Here is a 27322-nt window from a genome sequence, read left to right on the forward strand (position 1 = left end):
GATAACACAAGTTAACTGAATTTAATAAAGATGAACTCAAACAATAATTAAAGCGAATACAGTAGTACCAAATAAACAACTAATTCAAATTAATAACACATCAGTCCGCCAACGCGACATCTTCCGAGCAGGGGTCCCGAGCAGCAGCTCGGATGGTCGCCGTCCTCCCTTACTTGCCGCCAAAACCCCTCTGTCAACGTTCTTCAGGATTCTCCAGGCAGTGTTTGTTAACAGGCGGAAATGCGCTTATCGGAGCCAATGAGACGACTTTCTTTACAGCTGAGAAACCAATAGGACGCCGGTGCCCGCGAGGTTGTTTCCTGGCGAGCACCGCGTGAATTTCTAGAAGACGCGGCGCATCTCCGCCTGGCACCCAAACACACAAAAGGTAAACCAAAAACACATGGGCCGCAAGGACGCAGACGGCACAAAACACAAAGCTCCGTCCGTGCTCTCAGCCGTCGCCCCCAAGCCCTCAGGCGTTAACCGGTTGGGACGCGAGCTTTCAACAGCTCGCCTCCTTCACAGCCGTTAACCATTTTCCGAACGGCGTACATCGTGAATACCCCCCCAAGAAGAAGGGGAAAGCACAGCGACGCCGTGCAAAAGAAAAAAAGGACCGCTCCCCGGCTGTGCACGGGTCCGGAAAACGGCGCGCGACATAGGCATAGCTCGCTATGCGACAATATTCATAATTATTAGCAGTATATATTTTGTCTCTTAGTTTTCTACGTGAAAAACTAACTCGTAGAAAAGCAAAAAAAAAGAACTAATGTAAAAATAAATATTGCTGAGGGGAATACATTCAGTCTGGCCCTTGTTTGTCTCGTCCTCGATTTATTTTCTCTTTCGACAGCAGGCAAGCAGACTTCATTAAAATTACCGCCACTGGGTCGCCCTCGTCCCCGCCTCCTTTCCACCGGGCCCCCTCTCCCTTTTCCGCACGCCCTGTTTGCTTTCGATTACACGCAGCTGCGAACGTCCGCACGGCGGCGGCGGCGGCTGCGACAGTAAATCACACTCCAAGTGGTCCTGAGAAAAAAGCCGTGGTCCGGGCGCCGCGTCCTCGTCGGGCCACCGCTCCCTTTTTGTGGGAACCCCTCCTCTTCCCTCGTCTCTTCTCATCCGCAGCCGTCGGCGCTGTTGATTCTGCTAGCGGAAAGCTCAGCGGCGGCGGCTCCGGGGTGCCTGCGACAATAGAATTCCAGGCGGGCTTGTCGAGAGGAGGCGGGCCGGGGCGCGGGGCGCGAGAGGAGGCGGAGGAGGATGACTTCTCTCCGCTATGAAGCGGGGAGTGAGCTCCGGCGCACAGCCGAGAACCAGATGTTAGCGCCGAGGATACAACTTCTGACGCCTCTCGATTACGCTCTCTCGTCTATCCCCCCCCTTCCGCCTCCGCTGCCTTCTGTGTCCTCCCCCGCATTTCCTTCCCCGGAACGCTGGCAACCCGCTTGTCTGTGTCTCGGTGTCGCGCTTCGTTTGTTCCGAGCGCCCCTTTTACTTTTCGCTTTGCCTCAGTTGTTCCGCGGGGCTTCTCTCCTTTGTTTCACGACGGCTCTGTCTACTTCCCCGAGAAATGTGCGCCTCAGTTGAAACAGATAGGTCAAACCGCCCGCCCTCAGCTGTCCTGCGTTCATATCCTTTTTGTTTCCTTGTTGCCCCCCCCCCCCTGCTTTTTACTGTCTTGTCCGAAGGGAACAGCGTCGGATATGCCTGTGTCTGTCTTGAGCGATGAGGCAAAAATGAGCGAAATGCGATACGTCGGGAGAATTTTTTTTGCCAGGGCTCCGGAATATTGTTGCCTGAACAGATGTGAAGGGCGATAGGGCGACTGCTTCGCTGGTTTACGATGCTCGTCTTGCCGGTTATTTTAACTCAAATCATGACTGCGCTGCATTTGAGCCGATTGAGGGTGGCTTTTCCATTCGCCTGTTCGGAGAAAGAATACCCGTGTCTTGGTGCGGGGTCCTTGAAGTTTATGCTGCCATCCTCTTCCGAGGATTCGGCGTCCCGATTTGCTATTTATTGTCTTGTTTTCATTGTGCATTCAATGTTGTTTCTATATTTCTTGCTTCTTCCTATTGTTTGGCTGTACTGCCATCGTGCGGTGTGCGATTTCTCCTCTTACGGAAAAGGGTTGGCTTTGCCGCACTAACACTGATACTGTGGCAAAGCATGCTTTTTTTTTTTTTTTTTTTTTTTCTTGTAACTCGTAAGGGCAGGGTTCGCTTTCACCAATTCACATCCTCAACGTTTCTCTTTAGGCAGCTTATCGCTGGGTGGAGTAATCTGACATTTTTTAATAGAATATCAATGCTTGCAACGCTTCGGGGGCTAAGAAGAATAGTGAATAGTAAAAATTAATTCTATTATCTCATTTTTTCCATTCCGAAAATGCGAGTAATTTTTTCTTACCACATCCCTACCTTATATTTGTTTTTCTCTTCCCCAAAAGCTTATTATTTGGTTCCTTTTCAAGACAGCCAGCAGCAACAACAACAACAACAGCAAAAAAAAGAAAAACAGCATATGTGCTCCAAGAAAGGGCAACGGATCTTGAACGTTAATTAGTTGCTCTATCATTCCCAGTGGCTTTTAATTTGAGGCAGTGATATGAAAACAATCACTTTCTTCGATTTTTAGGGCGCTATCTTCAAGGCCAATCATTCTCCTCGATTAGCGTGCGATAAGTTTCTGGCGATAGGCACTTCTTTCTTTTCTAATTATGTCTGGCATATATCTTCACTAAAAATTAAAATTTTCTAGCGCGCTATCCGCTTCACCGAAGCGAAAATTGGCATGCTATAGCACGCCTAGTTTGTATTTGGATTAACCACACTAAATGAGTTCCTATTTTTATTGAGTCGTCACAACAGCCTATACAGAAGAAGAAAAAAACACACTGTGCTAAAATTGTTTGTTTTGTTTTAGGTCACGCATCTGTAAATCACCTGGGGATGCATTACATATAATAAAGAATGTTTATTACTACTACTGCTATAGTATAATGCAAACAGGGAGGTAAAATGACCCGTATTGAACAGAAAATAAAGGTCGGTAATTTTGGTTGGCGTTTTTAAGGAGTAATATACATTTTTTTCTAGCCAACTGAAGCCAATTTCGGCTTGAATCTGGGGGCTAAAGTCACAGTCTTACAGCTGAGGTCTTGTTCCCGCAATATTGAAAGATGTCGGGGCCGCTGGGAATAGCTCCGCGTGACATCGCTAGGACCGTGAGTCCAACGGAAGGAAGCGTCGTCTGTAGGCCTGAGAACTGCGTGCGGAAATAGGTAAGAAAGTTAGCAAGAGCGACAGAAGCGGACAGTGAGCTGAGGTGTGAGCTGCCGTACAGTCGTGCAGCCGGCGAGCGACGAAAGAGCAGAGCCGGGAGAGAACAGCGTTCGAACAGGAAGAAGTATAGGGGCCAGAGACGACCCAGGACCGCTGACCGTTTTTCCCTTTTCTTCCTTGAAAATAGGAAGAAAAAAAAAGTGGAGAAAGTCTGCTTCAGCTTGTCCACAGCAGCAAGCCACACGAGTGCAACAGCTGCGACTTCCAACTCTGCAACGGTTGCAGCCGCGGAAGCCGAGGGGAGTGCGGCCGAACCGTATCGCTCCCTTCGACGACGACAGCCGGGCGCTCCTCTCTCGGCGCATCTTTCTCCTGTGGTTCCGTTACCACCAGAACCGACGCTTGTCGTCTCAGCAGCCTTTATTCTTCTTCGGCTGGCCTGACTTGGCCTTTATCTCGAGTCCATCGCCCCTCCTCATTTCCACTTTACCTTTTTGTCTTCAGACATCCCCTCTCCTCATTTTCTGTCCGAGCGGGAAGACTAGAAGTGACAGGCGGAGGAGAATTCCGCGAAGCGACCACGGCGCGAGAAGAAAGTCCCGTATCTTATTGCACGGCGGGGACAAAGCGTGGACGGGAGGGAAGAGAAAGCATCTGTCGTTTTCGGAAACAGCTTGGCCGGCGCTCTCTTGTCGGTATGACTGCTCTTTCTTCGCGGTGAGGATGGTGTTTCGTTCAATGGAAAACGTATAATCGCACATTTTAGTGCATGGTCTCTCCGTCAATGAGGTGTGCGAACAGCCGCGCGCGCATCTTGTGCCTTTCCGTACTTGCGCAAAAAATTTACGATCTCCTATTTCAAAATGTTATAGATGAAATAACATCTTCCATGCAGCTTAATATTATTGTCTGAACTAACAAAAACGATATACCTTCACCAGGCAGCATTTGAAGCCGGAGGCTGGTGCGTGTGTAAAATTACCCGTCTGCAAGAGCTTGATCCTATCATTAAGCTTTCATTTGTTTAACACGTAGCGCACCAATATGCCCTTCCCCGAATCCACATTCTATCAACATTCCGTGAATGTGAGATTGCTCAGGACGAGATATGCCCCGTTTGATGCCAGTGAGTAAGCTCTTTCAGAAATAAAGCCTTTGGTTTCAATAAAAAGCTTCGAACAATTTGTCTCCTTCCGTAAACAAAGCTCTTTTTTGATATGTTGCATTTCAGCAACGAGCCGATTTCGACGAAACTGCCAGTCTTCTTCTCAGCCACCGCGCCTGTGACAAACAAAACGAGCCCCATTAGGCCCAAAGGCGGCTGCAGAATTGCCTTTCGCGGAGCATGCAAGCGGGATCTCGCGGCTCTTGTCTTTCCTCACTTGGGCGTTTCATTGCTCCAGGGGCCATTCTCGTTTTTATTGCCGCAGGGGCAAACGCCGACAGTACTCAAGAAGGCCACACAAAGGAGATAGGAAAGAAAAAGCGAACACTTAACAGAGGAAGCGCAAGAAACGGGAAGACGTTGTGCCCCGTCAGCAGGCTTGGTGCCACTTCCGCCTCGCCTTTTGTTTCCGGCTTTGTTCGCTTATCAGCACCGTCAATCTCTGGCGTGTTTCCCTTCGGCTCTTCTCCTGTTTTTCGGTCCGTCTCTGCACGACCGCTTTCTTAGCATCCTCCGTTTTTTCATCTTCGAAACGTCATGAAGGAAGGGGGGCAGAGCCGAAATCAGACGGACTTGGGGTGCTGGAGGCATAAAGTGCCCAGGCCACAATGTGTTTTGTGTCTGTCTGGACGCTGACCGGATGTGTCTGGTGTCGCCTTCCGGTTTGAGCGAGTAGGATGGCAGCCTGCCACGCCTGCGGAGCCGAGACAAATGCTTCCCTTCAGCGGAAGCGGAGGCCCTCGCCCAGGGCCGCGCGCGCTGCTGAAATAATGCGGTGCTCTGCGTTCTGAGCTCAGGCCGAGGTCATGGCGAGTCCCTTGTTGCCGTGCTTTCTTCTTCGGGAGAACGCATTCTGTCGTTCGTAGCACTCCATCGAGACTGTTTTGTACGCTTGTGATTTGTCAAAGCAACGCCTCTGGTCATTTTCTCGGATCAGAGTGAAAGCGGAACGATGCACCGGGCGAATTAAACGAAGGCAGGAAAGGCAAGCATACAAGTTATTCTCTTATTGGGGAATATAGTATAGCTTGTATATAAATATATATATATATATATATATATATATATATATATATATATTGAGGCCTCTTTCCTTTCTACACATGCCAGTTCCTCATCCTCTCTTCCTGACCAGTTCCTTTCCCGAGGGGCCAAATCTCGCCGGCTTGCTCGCGTCAACACGGAAGCTAGACAGGAAGACCGCAAGTGCCGCTATGATGCAACCCAGCGCCAAGTTTCGTTCCGTCCCGGCGACGAGGTGTTACTTTGGACACCATTACGCACTCCTGGCCTCTGTGACAGCGTCGTTACATTGGTCCTTACACACTTCTTGCAAAAACCTCTCCGGTCAACTATCGCGTCTCCCCTGTTTACTCTCCTCCGGACAGTCGTTACCGTGGCACTGAAGTTGTCCACGTTTTACGCATGAAGCCTTTTATTCGGCGCAATCCTGCGGACTAATTGCGGCCAGGCTGACCGCTTCAACTGCGCGGGCGAAATAGTGTGAGCACTGTGTGGCGCTGCAACTTCCACACAGCTGAACTTGCTGCTTCATCTTCATCCTGCTCTTTCTTGTAGATACCCATCGTCATCGCGGAGTGTGGTTCGCTACAGTGTGCCACCTGGGCTTCAGGGGCTCAATAAAACCTGATCTGCCAAGCCAAGTCAGACCTTCGCGTTACCTTACAAATATATATATATATATATATATATATATATATATATATATATATATATATATATATATATATATATATATATACACACACACACGTTTTGGTCATACATACATACATACATACATACATACATACATACATACATACATACATACATACATACATACATACATACATACATACATACATACATACATACATACATACATACATACATACATACATACATACATACATACATACAAGTACCAGCGCTGCTGCCGGCCTCCTTAAGTCATATGCAGTGTAGTTTCGCCCTCTAAATGTAAAAACCAGCTGTACGCGGAAATCAGAATAGGTTCTCGAGGTAGACGCCGGCTTGGTCTAGATTCTAAGGTGGGAAATCGAGCACTCTTGTCAGATGCATACTATGTTTGCAGTGAAGCTCCTTGCTTACCTCTGTGACTTCCAGCAAGTGCGGCATTTCGCGATGATTAAAAGACAAATTTATCTTCTTATAATTATACCAATAAAGCTAAATATAGTGCAAGAATGTTTACGGCTTGCCTTGTTTAATACCGCAATGTGTTTAGACGTCAGCTTCGTTGGTGTTGCTATTGGTCAGTGGAAGAACACGGTACGATGCCGGTCATGGGCTGTTGCCCTTGATGTCAAAATACGAAAAGGAAAATGCGTTAGCAAACTACCATTCTACGTGCACGAGGTGTTTTCTGCGAGGCTTCGTACAAAACAAACAAAATGAAAGCCTAGATACATGTTGCCATCACAGCGTAATGAAAATGAGATCAGTTCCTTTCTGAATATGCGGCAACCAAATACCGCCTACGGAGATTCTCATACAACCCCGCCAAGCGGCCACAGTGCCATCTGTCGTGTTCGAGGCGCACGACTGATGCTAGCTCGAGCCCTTCGCGCGCGTGCCATGGCACTTGGGCGTCGTCCCTGTGGAGTCGTTCTCGCGCGCACCCGCCTTTATTCGATTAACCGACCGTACAGCTCCTCTGAGCCTCTACGTACTCGCTGCTGGCAACCAGACTTCGTAGCCGCCGCAGCCCCAGATTACAGGCATCGCGAGAGGGGATTACTACCTAGCAGCCGTCCTTTGAAAAGCGCGCGCGTGCTGTCGAGACGACTCCATCCCTCCCTGGTTTGGCTCCCGGTCGTTTTGTCATGCTCCCCTTTGTTGTGCGCCCGCCCAGTGGCGGCCTTAACTATCCGAACGCGTGCGTGTTCGCCTAGACAGGATAGAGGTTGCTCTTAAAACCTGCTTCCTGGTTGCCCGCGCAAAGGAACGTAAACGTAGATTATACTCGGTTATGTCGCTCATTCGGCGCGTGCTACCTGTCCCTCGTTTTTCTCTTTCTTTCGCTCTTTCCCGCTTTTTTTTTTCTTGCCCCTTGCTCTGTATCGAGGAGGAATGCGCGCAAAATTATCCGGTGGTAGAATAGGCTAAACCGACAATGGCTACAGTTCTCTTTCCTCCATTTGTCCTTGTTTTGTCTGATTACATTTCCCTGGTTCGGATGAGCGCAGCTTCGACTTGGCCTCTAATCTCTCCGAGCGATTGCGCACTCATCACGTCGCTGCGCTCACTGTCTACCAGAGCCAGTCTTCTCTTCCTGGACAGATTCTGCTGTGCGTATAAATTTCATTAGGCGTCCAAACACAGTCAAAACTCCGCCTCAACTGTGTTTCCAAGCGCGTTTGCGATGGCAGCGAGGACTAGATTGAAAGCATTGCGGAAAAAAAGATGCAAAGGCGCACGCTTTCTCTCGTTTTAAGTGGTAATCATGTTTCTAACTTTGCAGGGCGTGGATGAATTATACAGAAACAGCTTTCGTGATCCTCTAGGTGGGTCTGCTCAAAAACGTTAAAGCAGTGTATATACTTTGAAGGCTCAAAAACTGGAGTGCTGCCGTATATTAGCTGCAAGTGTCCAGCTCTCTCTCTCTCTCTCTCTCTCTCTCTCTCTCTATATATATATATATATATATATATATATATATATATATATATATATATATATATATATATATATATATATATATATTTTTATATATATATATATATATATATATATATATATATATATATATATATATATATATATATATATATATATATATATATATATATATATATACATAAAAGACGACGAAGCGGGCAGTAGCGCGGGCGGAGCGCTCGCGCCAGGCATATATATATATAACATATATATAGCATAAGTAAATAGACGTACTTGGTTGCTAGAGGTTACATATAAGTGAAAAATTGCTTCATACTGTTTCCAAGTTTATTTGGAGTCGACGTTTCCAAATAAACCGCATACACAGCATACCCACATGCTGTTGAACAAAGCATCTTCTTACAGTCAGAAAAGTTGCAAGGTGCTGGTTACCCATCGCACATGCTGGTGTTAGTGGCCGAAGGACTCGTCAAAATGAACAAAAGGAAATGAGTCATGCACAGCCAGAGCCGGAAAGGACAGAAGATTGTGAAGAAAAATTCATGCCAACTATAAGAAAGCGAGCAAATAGAAAGACACGTTGGATTACACGCAGCATTATTCACCTCAAAAGAAAGATACGAAGAATGCGTAAAAAGAAAACCAATTTGGCTATTTTGAAGTGAGCTTTCTCAAACGCTTAGAGCTGAAATTTCTACGGCAAGGAACAACTTTTTCACGAATACGTTCACCAATTTTATAACACATGAGCCAAAAAAGTTCTGGCGTTACATGGCAAAGCCGGGAGGATCAATCGATCAAATGGAAATAGACGAAGCTGTTACATACGACGCATACAGTGTCGCAAACGCCTTTAATCAATATTTTCAGTCTGTGTTCACTCGTGCCCCTGCCCCAGAATTCAGTCAAGTGGAATACCAATCGAGTTTGCCTGACATTGTTGTAACGGAATGTGGCATTCTTAATTTGTTGTTACAGCTTGACGAAAAGAAATCGCCTGGGCCCGACGGCGCCCAATGCGCAACAACTGTCTCCGCTCCTTCACAAAATCTTCTCCTTATCTATAGAAACAGCGTCCGTACCCATCGACTGGCTCTGCTCAAAGGTGGTCCTGATTTTCAAAAAAAAAACTGGAAACAGACTTTGCGTAAACACATACAGACCCATATCACTCACTAGCTGTTGCTGCAAATTATTGGAGTATGTAATTAACAAAGCACTCATAACCTACCTGGAAAACAACAAACTTCTATATGCAAATCAGCACGGTTTCAGGAAGGGTTTATCAACCGTTACTCAACTACTTGAGATTACACACGACTTTGCGGCTGCCATTAACTCTGGTCTGCAGGTAGATTCAGTGTTTATTGATTTTGCAAAGGCGTTTGACTCTGTTCCACATTGTAAGTTAATTGAGAAGCTCAGTCTATTTGGTATTAATTCAAAAATATTTTCGTGGATCGTCACTTACCTCTCAGGTCGTTCGCAATATGCCGAAATAAAAAAATGCTAAATCAGACACATTGGATGTTTGTTCAGGCGTTCCCCAGGGATCCGTATTAGGGCCTACACTTTTTCTTATCTACATCAATGATATTTTCTCCTGTGTAACTCAGAATGTTGTATTAAGGCTGTTTGCAGATGACTGCGTTGTATATACTACTGTTCGTTCACAAGATGACCAAAATAATCTAAACTTAACACTGAATAACATTGCCTCTTGGTGTGACATTTGGGGTATGAGAATAAATGTCAGCAAAACATCATCTGTTACAATAACAAGGAAGAAGACTCCCATTTACTTCACTTATCTGTTATCAAGATCTGCTGTGACACGCAGTAAAGAAGTTAAGTACCTGGGAGTAACAATCACGGAAAAATTGAGTTGGGAATCTCATATCGATAACATATGCACAAAAGCATACCGACAACTTGGATTCATACGACGGAAATTATCAGCTGCACCCTCACATGTAAAACTAAACGCATATTAGTACGACCCATTCTTGAGTACAGTGCCATAGTTTGGAACCCTCATCAATCTTATCTGAACAAAAAACTGGAAAGAATTCAAAACCTAGCACTCCGGTTTATATATAACCATTACTCACGTTACGAAAGTGTGACACATCTGCGTGAAAGCGCGGGCATTTCGACGTTGGAATGCCGGAGACAGACTGCGTGCATGAAATTTCTTTTCCTTCAATTGCATCAACATAGATAAAGATTTGAACCTAAAGCCGCCTTATCATCGCTCTAAAAGAATTAACCGTGACATGTGTATAAGACCGTTTTCTGCTAAATGTGACTTGTTCAAATTCTCATTTTTTCCCCGTTCCATAGAAACATGGAACAACCTGCCCCACCAGTTTATGAATAATGTGTCGCTTGATGCCTTTTCTGCCAGCGTTGAATCTTTTTTTCAAGAAATGTCATTGTCGTAGAGTTGTTGTTTCACTGCCGTCTTTGTTGTTCACGAGTCTTAACGTAGCTTTTAAATATCCGCAACCTTGATGTGTTATTCACGGTGTACTCTGTATGCTTTCCCTGCTGCCTTGGAACACTATGCCTGCTGTTTATACTTTTTTTTTCACTCCTGTCAGAGCCTGAGATAGGCTCACAGTATTGTAAAATAAATAAATAAAAATAAAGAAAAGAAAATATGCAGTCATTTTATATAAGCACAGGTTGTCGCACAACCTTAGTAGCCGAGTGAATGTGAGTGTTTTCTTCTCTGCCCCAAGTAAGCTGAGCGTGCTAAGTAAGCAGAGCACTTCAGAAAACAGGATGAAGTCTGGTTGCACAATCAAGCATCAAAAGCCGTTTGTAAAATGCACAGAAGGGGTTGTGTACTAAACATTATATAGGCCAAACTGGTAGATGCCTAAATGAGAGATTATTTGAGCACAATTACGTTGTGGACAACAAAAAACAAAGGGGGGGGGGGGGGGGGGGGGCAAATGAGCATTCATTGTCTCAAGTGAAAAAGCAAGGAGGATTGTCGTCCTCTCCTCAATGTGAAGTTTGGCCGGCTTTGGCCTTGGGGACGTTTTTTCCTAGTTGCCGCTTCTTCAGGGGACGTTTCTTCCGGGGACGTTTCTTCCGGGGACGTTTTTACCAATGCACCCCTATATGACAGGTTTTATTGTTATCCGAGAATTGCAATAGTAGTTAACCATGTATGTGACGGAAATGAGGTGCTGTACAAAAAGCATATTCGGCTGATCTGTGAGGTGAAGGCGGTATTTCTTCCGGATAGGACACCTCCGGGTACTTTGCATTAGAATTACTTCGTGAATGGGTAATCCTCCCAATAGTGAACTATTGGATTATATAGGGCCAACGATGAAATGGATCGTAACGGCGTGGGTACATTGCCATGCACTTCAAATAGTGATAACAGAGCCCTCGATGTCAGGTTTTTGAATCAAGTGACGAGAAAACAATGCACCAGTGTTTCTGACGAACAACAAACGTTCCCAGAAGAACGTTATATACATATATATATATATATATATATATATATATATATATATATATATATATATATATATATATATATATATATATATATATATATATATATATAATTTGAAGGAGCGAGCAGTTTACGAGCGCAAGCCTAACTTTTTTTTTTTTAACTGTTGGCATTTACAGCATTTTGTCTTTTGCTGATTATTGGGATAAAGAACATTAAATGCAAAGCGGAAGCCGCCGATGGTGGGGGCTATATATATATATATTCATTAAAATGGACATTTGATAGGGTTGTGCTCATCGTCCCTGAATGCATGCTTCATGCGCGGACCGAGACTTGGCGAAGGGGAGATCACCTGCCATGAGGGTACTTACTGTCCGCGGTGAACAGGCACAGGACGGCGGCGGCTGCAATGGACTTCACAGCAAGCATACATAAGCAAAAAAAGGCGGATAGATATGCGCCGTCCAGTTCACCGGCGGGCCAGGGCACTGACGCTGCTGCTAGCCATCACCCGACACCGCGAACGGGGAAGTGGGAGAGCTGGTCGAAGAAGTCCACCTGCGGCAGGAACAGCAGCCAACAACAAAGCGAGGCCCCCTAGGCGCGCCCGGACACTTAATCTCGCCGTCCAGCGGCGCCCCGAGCGGCGGCATGCCATCGCCGACGCTGCTGACCGCCGCACACGCTCTGCAAGAATGGTCGTCCCCGCGTGTGCATAAATGCAGTTCAAGGCTCGAGTAATGGCCGGCCACCATTATTCTTTTGGCTCAAAGAAGGCTTCGCCGCCTTAATGCGTGCCGAGAGTTGTTCGATCGCCCGGACCAGGGAGGGGGACTGTAGCTGCCGATAATTGCGTCCCAGCACGGGCCATAATTGCTGGCCATCGCAGGGCCGGCCCGCGGCGCGAGCGTGGCCGGTGCCCAATGCCACCGCGGAACCGCGAGCGCCAGTGCAGAGACAGCGACGACGCAATCGCTAATGCCTCATTACAATATTTTATGGTCTTCGGAGACCCCGAGGAACAAAGGAGGAATCGAACCCGGCCCCGCTGCGCCGCGGGCCAAGCAGCGCCACCTATTTATTCAGGACGATGGCTTCCACCGCCCGCGATTGTGCGCGCGCGCCCTTTGTTTTGCTTTTCTTGCTTCGAGAAGCCGTCCATGCATGGTGCTACCAATTTATGAACCGCCTCTGCCGGTAGAAGAATCTTTTCGGGGTGGCCGAACGGGTCAGTCGTGCATCGAACTTTGGGGCAGCGGAATCGGGGCTGTCCGCGCGTGTTTGTCACGTGTATCGTGAAGTGAATTATGGGCAATTGTTTGATGGCTTGCATATAGCCCTCTTTGTTGTTACCTGAGTGTGCACCCGTCGTGCCATCTGCTGAGGGCAGGAAGTGAGCAACGTCGACAGGGCCTACGGAGTGCCGCCATCGCTACTTTCTTGTCCCGCCTGCAGCATGTGCACTGAAGTAGTTGTAATCTTTGTAAAGCTGATGCAACAGTTTCTATTATGTCTTTATCAGGATCCGTGTGGTCGGACATATCTTGCTAGTACGTTGCTCCATCTCTAAACAGTATGCAACTGCTTACATGCAGGCGTTCGCTGAATGTCTTATAATTCAGCCAAAAAGTTATAGAACCTCTTTGCGATATTCAAGGCTTTCAGTTCGTTTTAAAGAATATGGTACGATTAACCTTGAGGATGAAGTAAGGTGACGTACTGCGCTGTTATGCTGCGAAGCGTAAACATGTAGGGAGCTACCAGGGAATTATCAGGGATACAAACGCGGCCCCCAAGGAAAATGACCGACTGAAATTAACGCAACGGTCTATCAAGTTCTCCTTGTATTTCGGTCATATTCCAATGCTCTGAATGCAGCAGACCTCAGTCACGTATACTTAGTGATGAGATGGTGAGGTATGTACTCGGCGTGCTAGAGGAGCGGCCAGCGTGTAGGCCAATACGGGAAACTTCGCAGTGTTTAGGGCGCTTGACTGCCCAGGAATGGGGGATCGTATCCCGGCCGCGACAGCCGCTTGTCGATGGAGGCCAAAAGCAAGACGCGCTGATGTGCGATGTCAGTGCCCGTTGAAGAACAACAGATAGCCGAAATTTCTGGAGTCCTCCACTTCGGCGTCTCTCATAGCCTGAGTCGCTTTTGGTCGCGAAACCTCACAAAACAAACCAGTACGTGAAGCGCGGAGGCGCCACTAAGGCCGTTATGTTACGACGCCAGTACTGCCCTAAAGCACCTAGTTTCAACCATCTTGGCCAATCTTGATGTCTGCTGTAGGCAGGCAGGGCGACTCGACCATGGATTATGGACTTGTCGCAACCCCTTTAATGCAGGAAGTAGGAGCCCAATTTAGATGACCCTGTGCACGTGCAAAGGACAAGAAAGTTCGTGAAGGTAGCAAAAAGGAAGGTGAGAGGGAGAACCACGGCCTACTATATGAGGGACCATCCCTGCAGCCATGCTTGGCCACAGGGATCGCGGCTCGGAGGACGCACCGTGGCGAGCTGGTTATAAAGACCCCGACCGAAGCTGCAATTACGCCAGGAACGGTCGCTTATCGCGATGACCCGCCCGGACTTGTATGGAGAGGTCAGACTGAACAGTAGCCGCTAGCGGGGATCGAGGCAGCGTTCCTCTTGCTGGCCTCTGCGGCCTGGTGTCTGGCCACGCAACCTCTAATTAGCATCGCTTCCCATCTGCATGCTGCCCCTCCTCTCCTTCCCCCGAGCGTAATCATGATGCGCTTTTCTTTAGACTGCAGCCGCTTGCGTGGATATCGCCTTTGTGTAGTTCCTCAGTGTCCGAAATTTATATACGGACGAACCCATTTGAAGAATGGTGGTCTTCAGGTATACGATTAAAGTCCTCGAAACGGGCCAGTGCAAGTTTCATAGCGTGCCGTAGTATCGGTAATCAGAATGTCCATTGGTTATCTGTATTAAACGTTAAATACTCTCGTGACTTCTGAGAAACGTTTCGGGATATATATAACGCGTGCACTTCGGCCCGAGGGCGCTTACTGCTGGCATCAGCTGCCATTTGCGGGCTTATTCGTCTTTGTTTATGTGCGAACTGAATTATGTGTGAGCAGGGTGTAATAGATTGGTATTATAAGGTGGAAGCTGAGCTCGAGACACTCGCGTTGACATTCTTGGCATTCTTTCTTTACATTCTTGCAGTGATTTCAAGGTGGTCATAGCCTGCTCAGATCTATCCGCGATGTTGTGAGCTCATGATAAGGTGATTTCATCTCAATTTTTGCTCAAAACTGGCTTTCAAATAACAGCTGTGAGAGGTTGTGAGCTGTGAGATTTTGAGGGTATAAACATAATCCTTCTGAAGCACCTTACCCTCACAACAGCAGAGGATTTCGTCAAGAGCGCGGGCTCGCACTACGATGTTTTAAGTTATTGCCGACCGTGCGAGGAGCCTGAAAGAGTACGCCAACGTAGACTGATGGCCGAGTTGGCTTGACATTATACATTACAGCTGCGCACCTGCACCAACACTATGTTGGGTTTGTGCGCAGCCGTAACATACAGTGCAGTACGCCTGTTCCGCACCCCGGAACAACACTATTCATTAGCCTTCAACTTTGATATTTCCTGCAGGAATCATTCCATCAGGTATCAACTGCAAACAGTGGCACATAAGTAATTAGGAAAGCATGGTTCTCAATTATTTTCGGGGAAGTAACTGCTGGCGACATTTAAGTCCTTTTCATTCATGTCGCTTTTGCACTTGTTCAGTCCAGGCGAAATTTTAGGTGATGCGCTGAAACGACGACTCTCTCTCTCGCATCACTTGTGCGCGACCACCACAAAGCACGGGGTCCTTCCCCTCTCGCAGAGCCACATTGAGATTACGAGCTGGAAATAGCTGGGGCGCCGGTAAACAGAGAGACCACTACCACTCCGCTGCTGTGCAAGCGCGAACACTGTCCAGGCGCTCCCCTCCCCCTTTCCTTCCCGTCCTGAGAAGAAGCACTTCGCCGTAGCCGAGCTCACGGTGCGCACTCTCGGGTCGAGAGAGGGGCTTATGGGCATCGGCGTAGCGTCGTCCGGCAACGTTCTTCTGCGGACGTTGTCGATGGAGGTTCGCGGCGCTATCCCTCTCCCTGCAGCGGCTAGCGTGGGCCTTCTAGTCTTGTTAGGCTGCGCACCAAAGCCTCGGGCACTGGCTCTCTTCCGGCTTTGTTCCGCCCGCGCGCTCGAACCGTTGTTTCCCTTGGACGCGCTTCTGGCCTGTCGCTTCTCCCGCGTACACACCAAACTTGGAGCGAGGAGCTGCCATTATGCATGGACTCTTGATCTATGGGCGTGCATGTACCGAGGCTGCGGATGCTTTGTTAAGGCCTCAGTTCTTGTCGAACTTCGTAGGATTTGTTGTTTCAGCTGCAGATAATATCGAAAGTATTCGATGCACGCAGGCAGTGCTTATCGAACCGGACTTGTCTGTGCCTGGAAAGAGAGACGTGTAGCGAGAGAAGGGTACAGACAAGGTCGTTCAAAAGGTGTTTGAGTGCCGCGCCTGTATCTCTGCAGTGCAAATGCTATCGACAATGATGAAGCGCTTTTGCGCTTTTGAAAATGCTTATCGCTGATAAGATAGGACGCCAGCCTTGAAAAGTTCGTTTTCGATGGAAAAAACAGAGCAAAAGCACGTAGGACAAAGTAACAGGAAGCACACAGACGAGCGCTGGGAGGACTGAGAGGAGCTGGATGATAATTTCGAGTGTCAGATTATATTACAGTGAAGATCTGAAAATCGATTGTGGTCTCTCTTTATATATATATATATATATATGTGTGTGTGTGTGTGTGTGTGTGTGTGTGTGTGTGTGTGTGTGTGTGTGTGTGTGTGTGTGTGTGTGTGTGTGTGTGTGTGTGTGTGTGTGTGTGTGTGTGTGTGTGTGTGTGTGTGTGTGTGTGTGTGTGTGTGCGTGTGTGTGTGTGTGTGTGTGTGTGCGCGTGCGTGCGTGCGTGCGTGCGTGCGCGCGCGTATTGTAAGAGAGATGCATGACCTGTAGAAACGAGAAAGAGGAGGAAATCAGACATGTCACGCGCCGAAGACGATAAAGAGGTAAAGACGACAAAGCGGACGAAGCTCGAGCTGTCGCTGTGGACGCTGGCCTTCGTAGCTGCTACGTAGGACAAATGTATAAGTGTAATGAAGCGGTTTAGATGTTTCGCACAGCTATTATATTTATCTTACGTACCAGCTACGAAGGCCAGCGTTCACAGCGACAGCTCGAGCGTCGTCCTTTTTTTCGTCTTCACTTATCTATTGTCTTCGGCGCGCGACGTCTCTGATTTCCTCTTTTTTCTCCTTTCCACCGGTCATGCATCTCTCTTACTATATATATATATATATATATATATATATATATATATATATATATATATATATATATATATATATATATATATATATATATATATATATATAAACGCCATGTTTCCGAGGAAGCGATCAGCGTATAAGGCACGGGAATTGTGATATATAGATGCCATCGGAAGCGTTTTGTCGACGCATGTGCTGATATGGGATCAACGAAGAGGCGGTATCGAAGTGTCGATTTAATGAGATAACGTTCAAGGGTTCACAAAGATAAGACAGGCTTTCAAAAAGAGCGAGTACGACGATAAGGAGTTTTATTGAAGCCAGTTGTCCACTGCGAAACGACTAACAAGAGCATCGAGAACGGAAAAAGTCGGGTTCAGCGCTCGTGGTGTCCGGTTCTCGACGCTGTCTTTTGATCTGCCCACTATTTAAACTGGAGGCACACGAAACAACGCGCAAACAACTTCTGAAACCCCGACAAATCTTCTTTTTTTTTTTTTCCCAGCATATCACAACTCTAGTTAACCAGGTAAAGAAGATAGGAACCAGGTCATTTTTTTTTTTTGACGTCATTCCAAGCACCCACAGCGCGGCTAGCCGGAAAGCAACCGGAATGGATGGAAAAACTTTTAAAGCAAAACAACGAAGCAAACCACTCAACGCCTCCGCTGCGTCGGAAGGCCCACTGGTGGGGCCCTTCTCGGCGAGTACACAGTTTAAGCCCAAGAGCGCCATTAATGAAAGGCAATGAGGATGGGTCGTCGGTGCAAAACGGTACACGCGTCCGCACGATGCGCACGGTACCCTGCGTGAACCGCCGAAGGAGAAGAAAAGGAACCAGCGGAAGAAGATGCTGAGCCTGGCATGTGGTGTGCGCACGTTTTCGCATCGCCAGTTGTGTCACGTACGGCATTAGGCGACCCGCATGACCCCCTCGCGGTCCGGTCGTGACGAGACACCCCGCGCCGGCCCGCTCCTCGCGGTGTCGGTGCGATCGCCATGCATCCCCCACGGCGCCGTACCAAATTGGGCACCTTACTGTGCGCGCTCTACGGGCGCTCTTCTGCGTACGCAAATCCGCTCCGGGAGCGGTCACGCCGCACCGTTCCAAGCAGAGGCGAAAATACGAAAAGCGGGTGTTGGCAGGGAGCTATATGGCGGCTCGACCCGGAGCTCCGTTCTCTTCTTTGGCGCGTGTAACAAAGGCCGCCGCGACTTGAGGCGGCTCGGGGGTCGCCCTCGTAATCGTCAATGAGCGTAAGACAGCGCACACTGTCGGAACGCCTTTTGGAGCTCGCGCGCGCGGAACAAATGAAACTAACCTGTCGCCCTCGTCTTCGCGATCTCTTGTCCCTTCCTGACTGGTCACCCCACGAGGAGATGCTCCAAAACAAGCAAGAGAAGAACATTCGTGGTGTGGCTTCTTCGCCTCTCTTACGTATTATTTGTGTGTTCTCGCTATAGGCCGATCCTTTAAAAGGCGTCTGTCTCTCCCTCTCCTTTTGGCGCTCAGTCGCTTTTTCTTTTTTTGGCAAGTCGCGCTGTCAGAACTGCCAGTGGACAGACTTTGTGCCCATTCGGATTAGGGGTGCTATTTTTCAACCACATGGAACAGCGAATCGATCACTGTTAGCTGAAGCCAAGGTCGCTTGATGCTTTGCGTTGTAACAAAAAAAAAAATAATAAAATAAAAACGAGACAGTTCTGAAGCCCTGGAACGCATTTGGAGTTCTGAACTTCCGCATGCCTGGAGCAATTGTGGCTATTACAAGTTTTGACCGAACGTAATAAGGTTGACATACTTAATTTAACTCTGTTCTGAAAGCTGTGGGGACCGACAACTTAGACGAGCTGCAATGAATCGTAATTAAAATTCCGAGGAATTAGATTAAAAAGGAGTTCGTTAGTGGGGAGTAAACGAAAAAAAAAATGTAGGCCGCTCAAATAACATCTTGGGTAAAACTGGCTTTTGCGCGTTTCTTTATATTTTGTTCTCGCTGGGCCGGTTTATTGCGCAATATACTTTGACAGGAGTCCACCTGCGAAGCCTATTTAAAAGGCCGCCTTGTTGCAAGGGCAGCTCAGAAACGTTCTCTTCTCTGAGGGGCGGAAGGACATAGAAATATCGACTGTTTCTTTTTTAAAGTATTTTACAGTCTGGTTCTCGTAGATTTCAGCTCAAGATGAACAGTGTTTATCCTTCTTAGAGCGCGCTAGCCGATAGTTTCACCGTGGAGCTTGCGCAGCCACCTTACACGCTAACCGTTACTCACGTCGAACAGATTCTTTCTTGTAACTACTATATGTATATAAGGCATCATTTTCGTTATGAGGACAAGAGGGCCCATCGATCCGTTCAATTTCTTTTATGAATAAAACTGATTCTGTTACTCTTTATGCGTATGTTGACGGTCTTGTGCACCAGCAAAAGACGCAGATTGATTGCTGAGATAACGGGATTTAAATTTTATCCTCGATTTAAGTCCGTGACGTCAAGGCCGGAACGGACTCCGTGATCACCGTTTGGAAGTGAATGGGCCTCAAAGAGCAGCGACGAAAAAAAAAAAAAAAAAGCTTCTGCGCATAGACGGCAATTCTCGTATATAATTTGTGGGCCTTTCGTGCATTATAACAGCTCCAAATTCAACGAAAATAAGCAATCTTCTCATTATAGAAAAAGCGGCGATCTGTCGATGAAAGCGAATTTCAGTCGCTCACCTGGATTAATTCAAGCGCGAAAGGAACGCTTTCTCAAAATGCTCACGAAGCGCACAATCGGTTTTCGCTCCACGTTTCCGTTCCGCGGATAACTACAAACACGGAGTATTTTCTCGACTTTGCTTTTTTCCAACTTCGAAACTCCAGGCGCCTTTTGTTGTCGACCGGAAGGCGCCATGATGTGTCTGTTTACAAGGCTCGAACGTGGGCGCCGCTATCTCCGAGTTTCCGGTCTTTCGCTATCGCTTGCAACCGAAGGATGGGGCGATAGTCGGGCGCTTCACTGCACAGCTGTCGACAGTGCGTGTTGCGACCGAACAGTGCGTGCTGCGCTGGAATGCGACGTTCTGTACTAAGTATTCTTCTAGTGAAGAGCCGTTTTGCGCGCATAAAAAGTAAATAAGCGCTTGAGAGCGAAATGTTCATCTGCGAGGCCGGTGCATACTCTGTGTTATATTTCGCTGTTTGCGGCTTTCGATCACGCGGGTAACTTAATCAGCGTGCTCTTTTCTACCGCTTAGTGCGCAGTTCGCCTGCATGGCTTTGGTGCATTGCGGTGAACACGCTCTTTTTGGCCTTACATTTGAGGGAAGTATGGTGCTTGAGGAGTCATACGGCGGCCGCTCGTCGAAAGCTTCTCATGAACGAACACTTTGCTCGTGGAATCGCTGGCGTCGACGCGGGGCATATCAAGGAGAGCGAAAGGCAGTTATGGAGTACTTTAGTTATACAAACGCGTTCGAGGCTGCTAAAAGGACGCAGTGCTTCTCTTCTGCTGGGCGCACGGAGTCGTTATGTCAATAAGGCTGCAAATTTAGGCGAATAGACAGTAATCGACTAAACGCATTTTGTGCACATTAGCCGTAGTCCTCTTATGGTCACTTCAAAGAGGGCAGTTTGTAAGTTACACAGCATCCTCGAAATTAATTCAGATTAGATAGAATAGTTACCTGCGTTTTTAGTTGTGGTTACGGGGTACTCGCAATCCCCAAACGGCCATGCGTGATTAAACAAGCGGCATTTAGAGATAGGAGATGTCAGTTGACACGTATGTTCCCTGAACCAGCCTGGCTTCTTTTTTTTATGTTTCAGGAAGGGGTTGTGTAGTATTGATGGCCTTCACGGAGGTCGTTGCAAGCTTGCTTTGGGGTCATGGCGAGAGACGGTTATCCTCGTCCACTGCAGGCGCGCCACTGGATATTAAATCGAGTAGCTTTCAATGGTCGCTTCTCCGGCTGTCGGTCTCGCAAGGTCACTGCGGCACTCAAATGCCACCCACTTTTGAAACGGCGCAGGTCGTTACCGAGCTGCCAAAGGCGGCGCAGTGCATGGCGCCGTTGCTTCCCTTGTCGAGAATATTCAGTGGCTTTGTTCTCGCACTGCGAGAACATGTGGCTCTGCTCAGCAGTAACTGTCGGGTCGTTTCCGTTGTCTCCCTGCCGGCGTCGGGAATCAAAGGGATGCGACGCGGTGCAACACTCCCGGGCCGGAGAAGGAGTGGGGCTACTTCCTTGCGTGACACGATGGCTTTTCTCGAAGGGGAAAGCATTATTGACTACATACTACCGCCTTCCGGCGGTCTGTACGCCCTCTACCGGCGTCAGCTTGAATTTTTTCCGTCTGCCTTGTTTCGTCCTTTGAACGAAGCCTCCGTTCGCAAGGCCGAACGGCCATGATTTGTTCCGGACACTTGCCTTGAGCAGGGTTCTTTTCTCGACGGCTCCTCCCATGAAGTGTTTGCCATCGCCCCCTCAGCGTGGTCCCGTGCAGAAGCGTTTCGTGAGTCGAAGATTCTGGAAACGCTGTGCAATGCCTTCCTTGACGGGCAAGAACGTCGTCTCTGCTCGCTTCTTCTTTCCGCCCTGTGTGTGCGGGTGCTACGCTGACGTCGAGGGATGCTTCAGTCTCAGCGTTCCCATCGCTGAAAAGGCGAGTGTGGTAGCGTGTCATAATCGAATACTCTAAATTCCCTTGGGTCATACACCGATCACGCAAACTTTTCGACAGAACGCATGTAGATGACTCACATATATGTTGCGTGCCGAATATATTTTGACTTTTGCACTTAATGTTGTGACGTCTCTGTAGGCGCATCCAGTACTTTTTCAGAGTTTTTTCATATTTCGTTCTTTATTAAGGCATAGCTCGGATGACTGAACATTGTGCATGTGTTGATGACGGCATGAGAGGAGGACGTCAACGCGTGTACGGTCGATCGTTCTTGCAATTTTCACTGCTCAGCTGACGTTCATGGTATGGCTCACCAACTGGCCCAACTTGCATTTTTGAAGCCTGTTCTCTGACGGATTGATGCTCAATATTCTACGCTGCCTTATTCAGCGGTTATCCTGGAATTTTGTCTCTTGCAGGCCTAGGAATGAATGATTGTTTTTGTTAACCATGCGTATTGATTGATTGATTGATTGATTGATTGATTGATTGATTGATTGATTGATTGATTGATTGATTGATTGATTGATTGAAGGTATTTTATTCTCAAGGAGAACGCTCAAGTCATCATGATGGCGGAGAAGGGAAAGTAGTAGAATTTCTCATTTAGTTCACGTTGTCAAAGCCGTGTGGCCAATATCTCAAATAGGTTTTCCCAGAAACTAATTCAGGAATGGAAGGTCCACCCACGACATCAAGTCTATCACAGTGTGTTACTGCACCGCTCATGGAACACTTAAATCAAGTAGTAAAAGCTGCACTCGAATGTGAAGTATAATAGTATAATATCCGAAATGAATGGGGCAAATACAAAAAAAAAAGAGGGAGGGAGGTGTGGGGGACGGCAGTGAAGAAACACAGACCACTGGACAGGCGCTCAACTATCAACCGAATGTTTATTAATAACCATCCATTACTTTGCCGGATATCAGGAGCAACACACCTGACTGTTCACTCGGCACCGTCCTTATTATTTTATCACAGAACCTGCGTAAACGTGTGGACGAAGCTTACAATCAGATGAGGAGCCAAGTGCATGCTTCGGTTGAAATGGCTTATAACTAAAATGCGGACGCAGTGACTGCACCACCAACAACAGCAGTGCCAGGAAAAGGAAAGAACTAAAGCGCCAAGTCACAGCAAGGGCCTACTAGTCAGGAAGTTGCACAAATGAGTGTCAGTGTTGCGCGTAGGAGCCCTATTATGGTGCGCATGATCCTAATTGGGCCCATTCTCCCCTGTCTTTCACAATGCTGCAAACAGCTGCTAGAAACAAACTAGCATAACCTTGCTCATGCACGGCCGTATACCCGCCGCCGTCGCTCGAGTCCAGTTGTGGCCCATGTTAGTCGACCAGCCCTCAAGAACTGCAGCTGGTGCTGCCTTCCAGAAAGACTTTTTTTTTTTTTTCGATAAAGTAGTTGGTGGCGTGCTAGCACACCATATGTCTTCACTGCGTAATGAGTCAAGCTGCGGTCGCCTCTCTCTCACTTTTGTCTTTTACTCGGGTCCTTAATTCTGACTCTTGGAACAAAGGCTCACATTTAAAACCTCACTCGGAGGCACAGTTACTTTTTGTGTAATGGCCCACAAGATGGCCGCCCTCATTATTACTATATTAACCCAATATTTAGGCTGCTTTACTCTGATTTACGCGTCACTTCTCTGCCGATGTAGGAACTGAGAACTGACACATAACGGAATCTCATGCCTACACAACTCCAGTTGCACACGTTGTGGAATGCACAGCATATTTTACTGCGCTCTTCATGCTTCTTTTTCTTGGACAGAATGCTGCATACGTTTGGCAGCTCGCACGCTGCACAGACCAGTGCATTCAGCTTGTATCTACTTGCATTTTCTTAGATTGTGCGAGAGCTCGCGGTAACTTATGAGATCACACGGATACGTTTGCCTGTTCTCCTGGCGGTTGGCTTGACGAGGCCTTCGTTGCTTGTTTAATTTGACTTGGTACTGCATGCTCTTATTTTGTAGGTGATTTCCTTTTCCTGACATTGCTTTTGCTAGGACAAATTTACCACGTTTGCGCTATGGCGTATTGACAAAATCTGGCCTTTAACCGATGGCTTGATGATTTCATCCGCATTTTGAGGGGAACGCACTTGGCTTCTCCGCTGGTTGTAATTTTCTGGCCGCACGTATACTCTGATACAGTTGGTAGTCCTGCACCTGCCTTCTGGTAGATGTTTCTTCGCGCTGGACCCCATTTCTCTCGCGCTGCCTAATATTGCACGATAATTAACCAACTAGCCCATACGAAGATAGGGATTAATTGAAGCCTCTGTTTCTCCATCCTTGTGCCGACATTCCTCGCCAGCTCTGGTCACCAGCCCTCTCTCCTATCTTTTTTTTTTTTTTTGTCTCCTCTGACCGCCAACAGGTGCAGCCATTCTCAGTTGCTTCATTCCTCGCGAGTTGTTCGTCGAGCCCTGCCTCTCGGGAAAAAAAAGGGCTCCAGGAATTGCAAAGGCCGATGGCAATTCAAACAAGACAGCGCCTCTTTTGTCAAAGCCAAACCTATAGGACAACTCAATAGCTGCCGTTCTGGCTGTCACACTGGCAAACCTCTTTCAGAATGCATGCAGGTGCTTACTGAATGTCGGGGTATATACTATGGCCAGGTTACAATGCAGACTGACTCTCAAAGAAGAATGGCTGGGCTAGTTGGTGCATAGCAATGGCTGAACAAAAACTCCATGCGGCAAGAAGAAATGCGCTCGCATGTTTTATGTTCTTTCAAAGACTTTTGATGCTTGTCAGCATTCCTGTTTCTTGTGCTTAGTAATTGCGCCATTCTCTATAGCCTTAATTCGATGCGTTGTTTAAACTCTTGACATCTTCTTGACTCGTTCCCTAAACTCCATACAGTGTTCTATGCCACAGTGCTCACGAATATTTAGTCGTGCAACAGTTTTGTTTCAGGTGTTGAAACCTGCTGCATTTAAAGCGTTTCCTGCTGTCCATATTCTGCACTGACGCAGAGTATCGGAGCCCACTGGGGGACTGCGGGGCTGATAATGCTGGCATTATTTCTTCACGCTTTATTACGGGAAGACGCTGCAGGAGAGGGGCGTAGCGCACGTGGACATGTCTGCCCACTTCCGTCTGTGTCGGCCGCCAGGGTCCTGACCGCATATCGCTGCGGAGAGGGAAAGCCGGCTGCTAAGCACTGCTATATAGCTCGCATACTCGCACACACGAACAAAAATGCAATGCGAAGCGACCATCAGCAGTGGCTGGCACGCGATAAGTAAAGAAACCGCCGCCTTGATGCCCGCCTTCTCTGTTTCTTTTCTCTTTTCCTTTCTCCGTCGCAGCTATCGCTGCTGATGTTGGTGGTGTACATGCATGGAGTGCGCGACTTTTTCTCCTGTCTCACGTTTCTTGGTTCTCCTTTGTGGCAGACGCAGCTGGAGCAGGAGGGCCTGGCCAACCAGCATCAGCAGGAGGAGCTGCGGCGACAGCAAGAGCAACTGCTCGAGCAGCAGCAGAAGTTGCACGATTTGCAAGTGAGTCCCCTCCCCCCTATGTTTTTCCACCCTACAACTTTCTGTCGGATAATTTGCATTCCCCCTCCGGCGTTATATTTGCACGCGTGCAACAGAAGAGGGCCGCCAAGCGGCGCGTATCGAAGTTGGCGAAATGGAATCGACGCGAAGTGGCGGTTACTCCTCGTCGCGGTCGAAGCCCAAGGTTCGGCCGGTCGGTGCTGGGGAAGGATGGGAGGGATTGGTCGGTTGGCGAAGCCCTTGTCGGTGGGTCTCTTATTTGTCCGCGTGCGTTCTCCCGCATGACAAATGGTTCCTCGCCTTCCCTAATGGCAGAATTATGCCCCGCCAGCGGAGGCGCTAATTTCGAGGCCGCCATCCTTCATCTTCGGCCCAGTTGTTCCTCTCCCCGTTCTTTGCTGTGGCAGCAGTTGTGCCAGTCCCCGCTCCGACATTGCGAGCGCCTATTGATTCGATGCGCCGCCGCTGGCTGCTCTCCCGTCACACGAACGGTCACTGCTGCGCCTGAGGTTACTCACTGAGCGCGCGTAATCGTTAGCGCGTACATGCGCGCCACGTGGTGAAGTAATGCATTCCCTCGCAGGGCCTGCTTGAAGAAGTGTTGCTCGCCAGCGAGCTGGTGCACTGACGAAGCCGTTAAATTTCGGGATCCGTGCATTCGTGTCCGTTAACTACACAGACGGGAAATTTCCTCTCGGCGCGCGACTAACAAACCACTGGGATGGTTGACGCTCGTGCATCCAAATGTCTGTGTGGATGCGCGATGCACTGTGTGTCTGTGTGAATTTCGGGGGACATCCCAAACGCGAACTTCGCTGAAACCAAAGCGCCTTGGTTAGGTTATCTTGCGTCAAACGAAAAATTGGTGCTCCTTGCCGACGGGTCATTCATTTTCTTGCCTTCAACTCAACTCAACACGACTAACGTCTTACGTTTAGGTAATGTATTCTATCTAATCTTGGTTATTGCAAAGTTAATTATATATGAGGTCGTACTCTCTAGAAATAAGTTTGTTAACTAGACAACCCGTTTTAAGGGGAGATGCGGCGCTAAATTCACACACACACACACACACACACACACACACACACACACACACACACACACACACACACACACACACACACACACACACACACACACACACACACACACACACGCACGCACGCACGCACGCACACACACACGCACGCACGCACGCACACACACACACACACACACACACACACACACACACACACACACACACACACACACACACACACACACACACACACACACACACACACACACACACACACACACACACACACACACACACACACACACACACACACACACACACACACACACACACACACACACACACACACACACACACACACACACACACACACACACACACACACACACACCGCCGGGGTGGCGCAGTGGTTACGACGCTCGACCACTGTTCCCAAGGACGCGGGATCGAATCCCGGCCTCGGCGGCAGCTTTTCGGTGGAGGCGAAAAGCAAGGCGTCCGTGTGCTGTGCGATGTCAGTGCACGTTAAAGAACCCCAGGTGGTCGAAATTTCCGGAGTCCTCCACTACGGCGTCTCTCATAGCCTGAGTTGCTTTGGGACGTTAAACCCCACAAACCAACCAACCAACCAACCAACACACACACACACACACACACACACACACGCACACACACACACACACACACACACACACACACACACACACACACACACGCACGCGCGCGCGCACAAAGTGTTAAAATTTTGCGATTTTGGATTGTGCATGCTAAAAAAAACTCAACAAGTTTGCCTTACCAACTTCCAGGTTTAGTTGTCATCTGCGAAGTAAAAAAAGACTATACTATTATTATTATTTCTTTTTTTTTTTTGTGAGATGAAGTGCACTCATCACTGAAAGTGTCTATGAACGCTGATTTCAAGACGCAGCCGCATAGCTGGCTAGAAACTGAACATTTATCCCCAAGATAGAATGCTTGTTTTTCGTAATATCATTCCAAAAAGGACCTGCTGTCAGGATTACAGCAGACAACTAAAATGAGAAACAGAAAGAAAAGGAAAATTTCGAGGTCTGGCAAGAGCGTTCAGTTCAGTTCAGTCGTTCAGTCGTGTCCGACTCTTCGTGACCCTATGGGCCATGTCACGCCACGCTTTCCGGTCT

The 27322-nt window shown here is 48.0% G+C and overlaps 1 protein-coding gene across 4 annotated transcripts in view; it reads left to right on the top strand.

The window, feature by feature from the left end:
- Sox102F (transcription factor Sox102F) overlaps positions 1-27322 on the top strand; it is a 1035502-nt gene that overhangs the window by 977678 nt on the left and 30502 nt on the right. For all 4 annotated transcript variants that reach the window (XM_084600705.1, XM_084600709.1, XM_084600706.1 and 1 more), the window contains one exon: positions 25034-25138. In XM_084600705.1, the coding sequence (XP_084456831.1) occupies positions 25034-25138 (105 nt within the window). The remainder of the gene's footprint in view (positions 1-25033; positions 25139-27322) is intronic.

The sequence above is a fragment of the Amblyomma maculatum genome, chromosome 4 (assembly GCF_055883805.1).
Source record: "Amblyomma maculatum isolate TAMU_Amacu chromosome 4, ASM5588380v1, whole genome shotgun sequence".
Taxonomy (NCBI): domain Eukaryota; kingdom Metazoa; phylum Arthropoda; class Arachnida; order Ixodida; family Ixodidae; genus Amblyomma; species Amblyomma maculatum.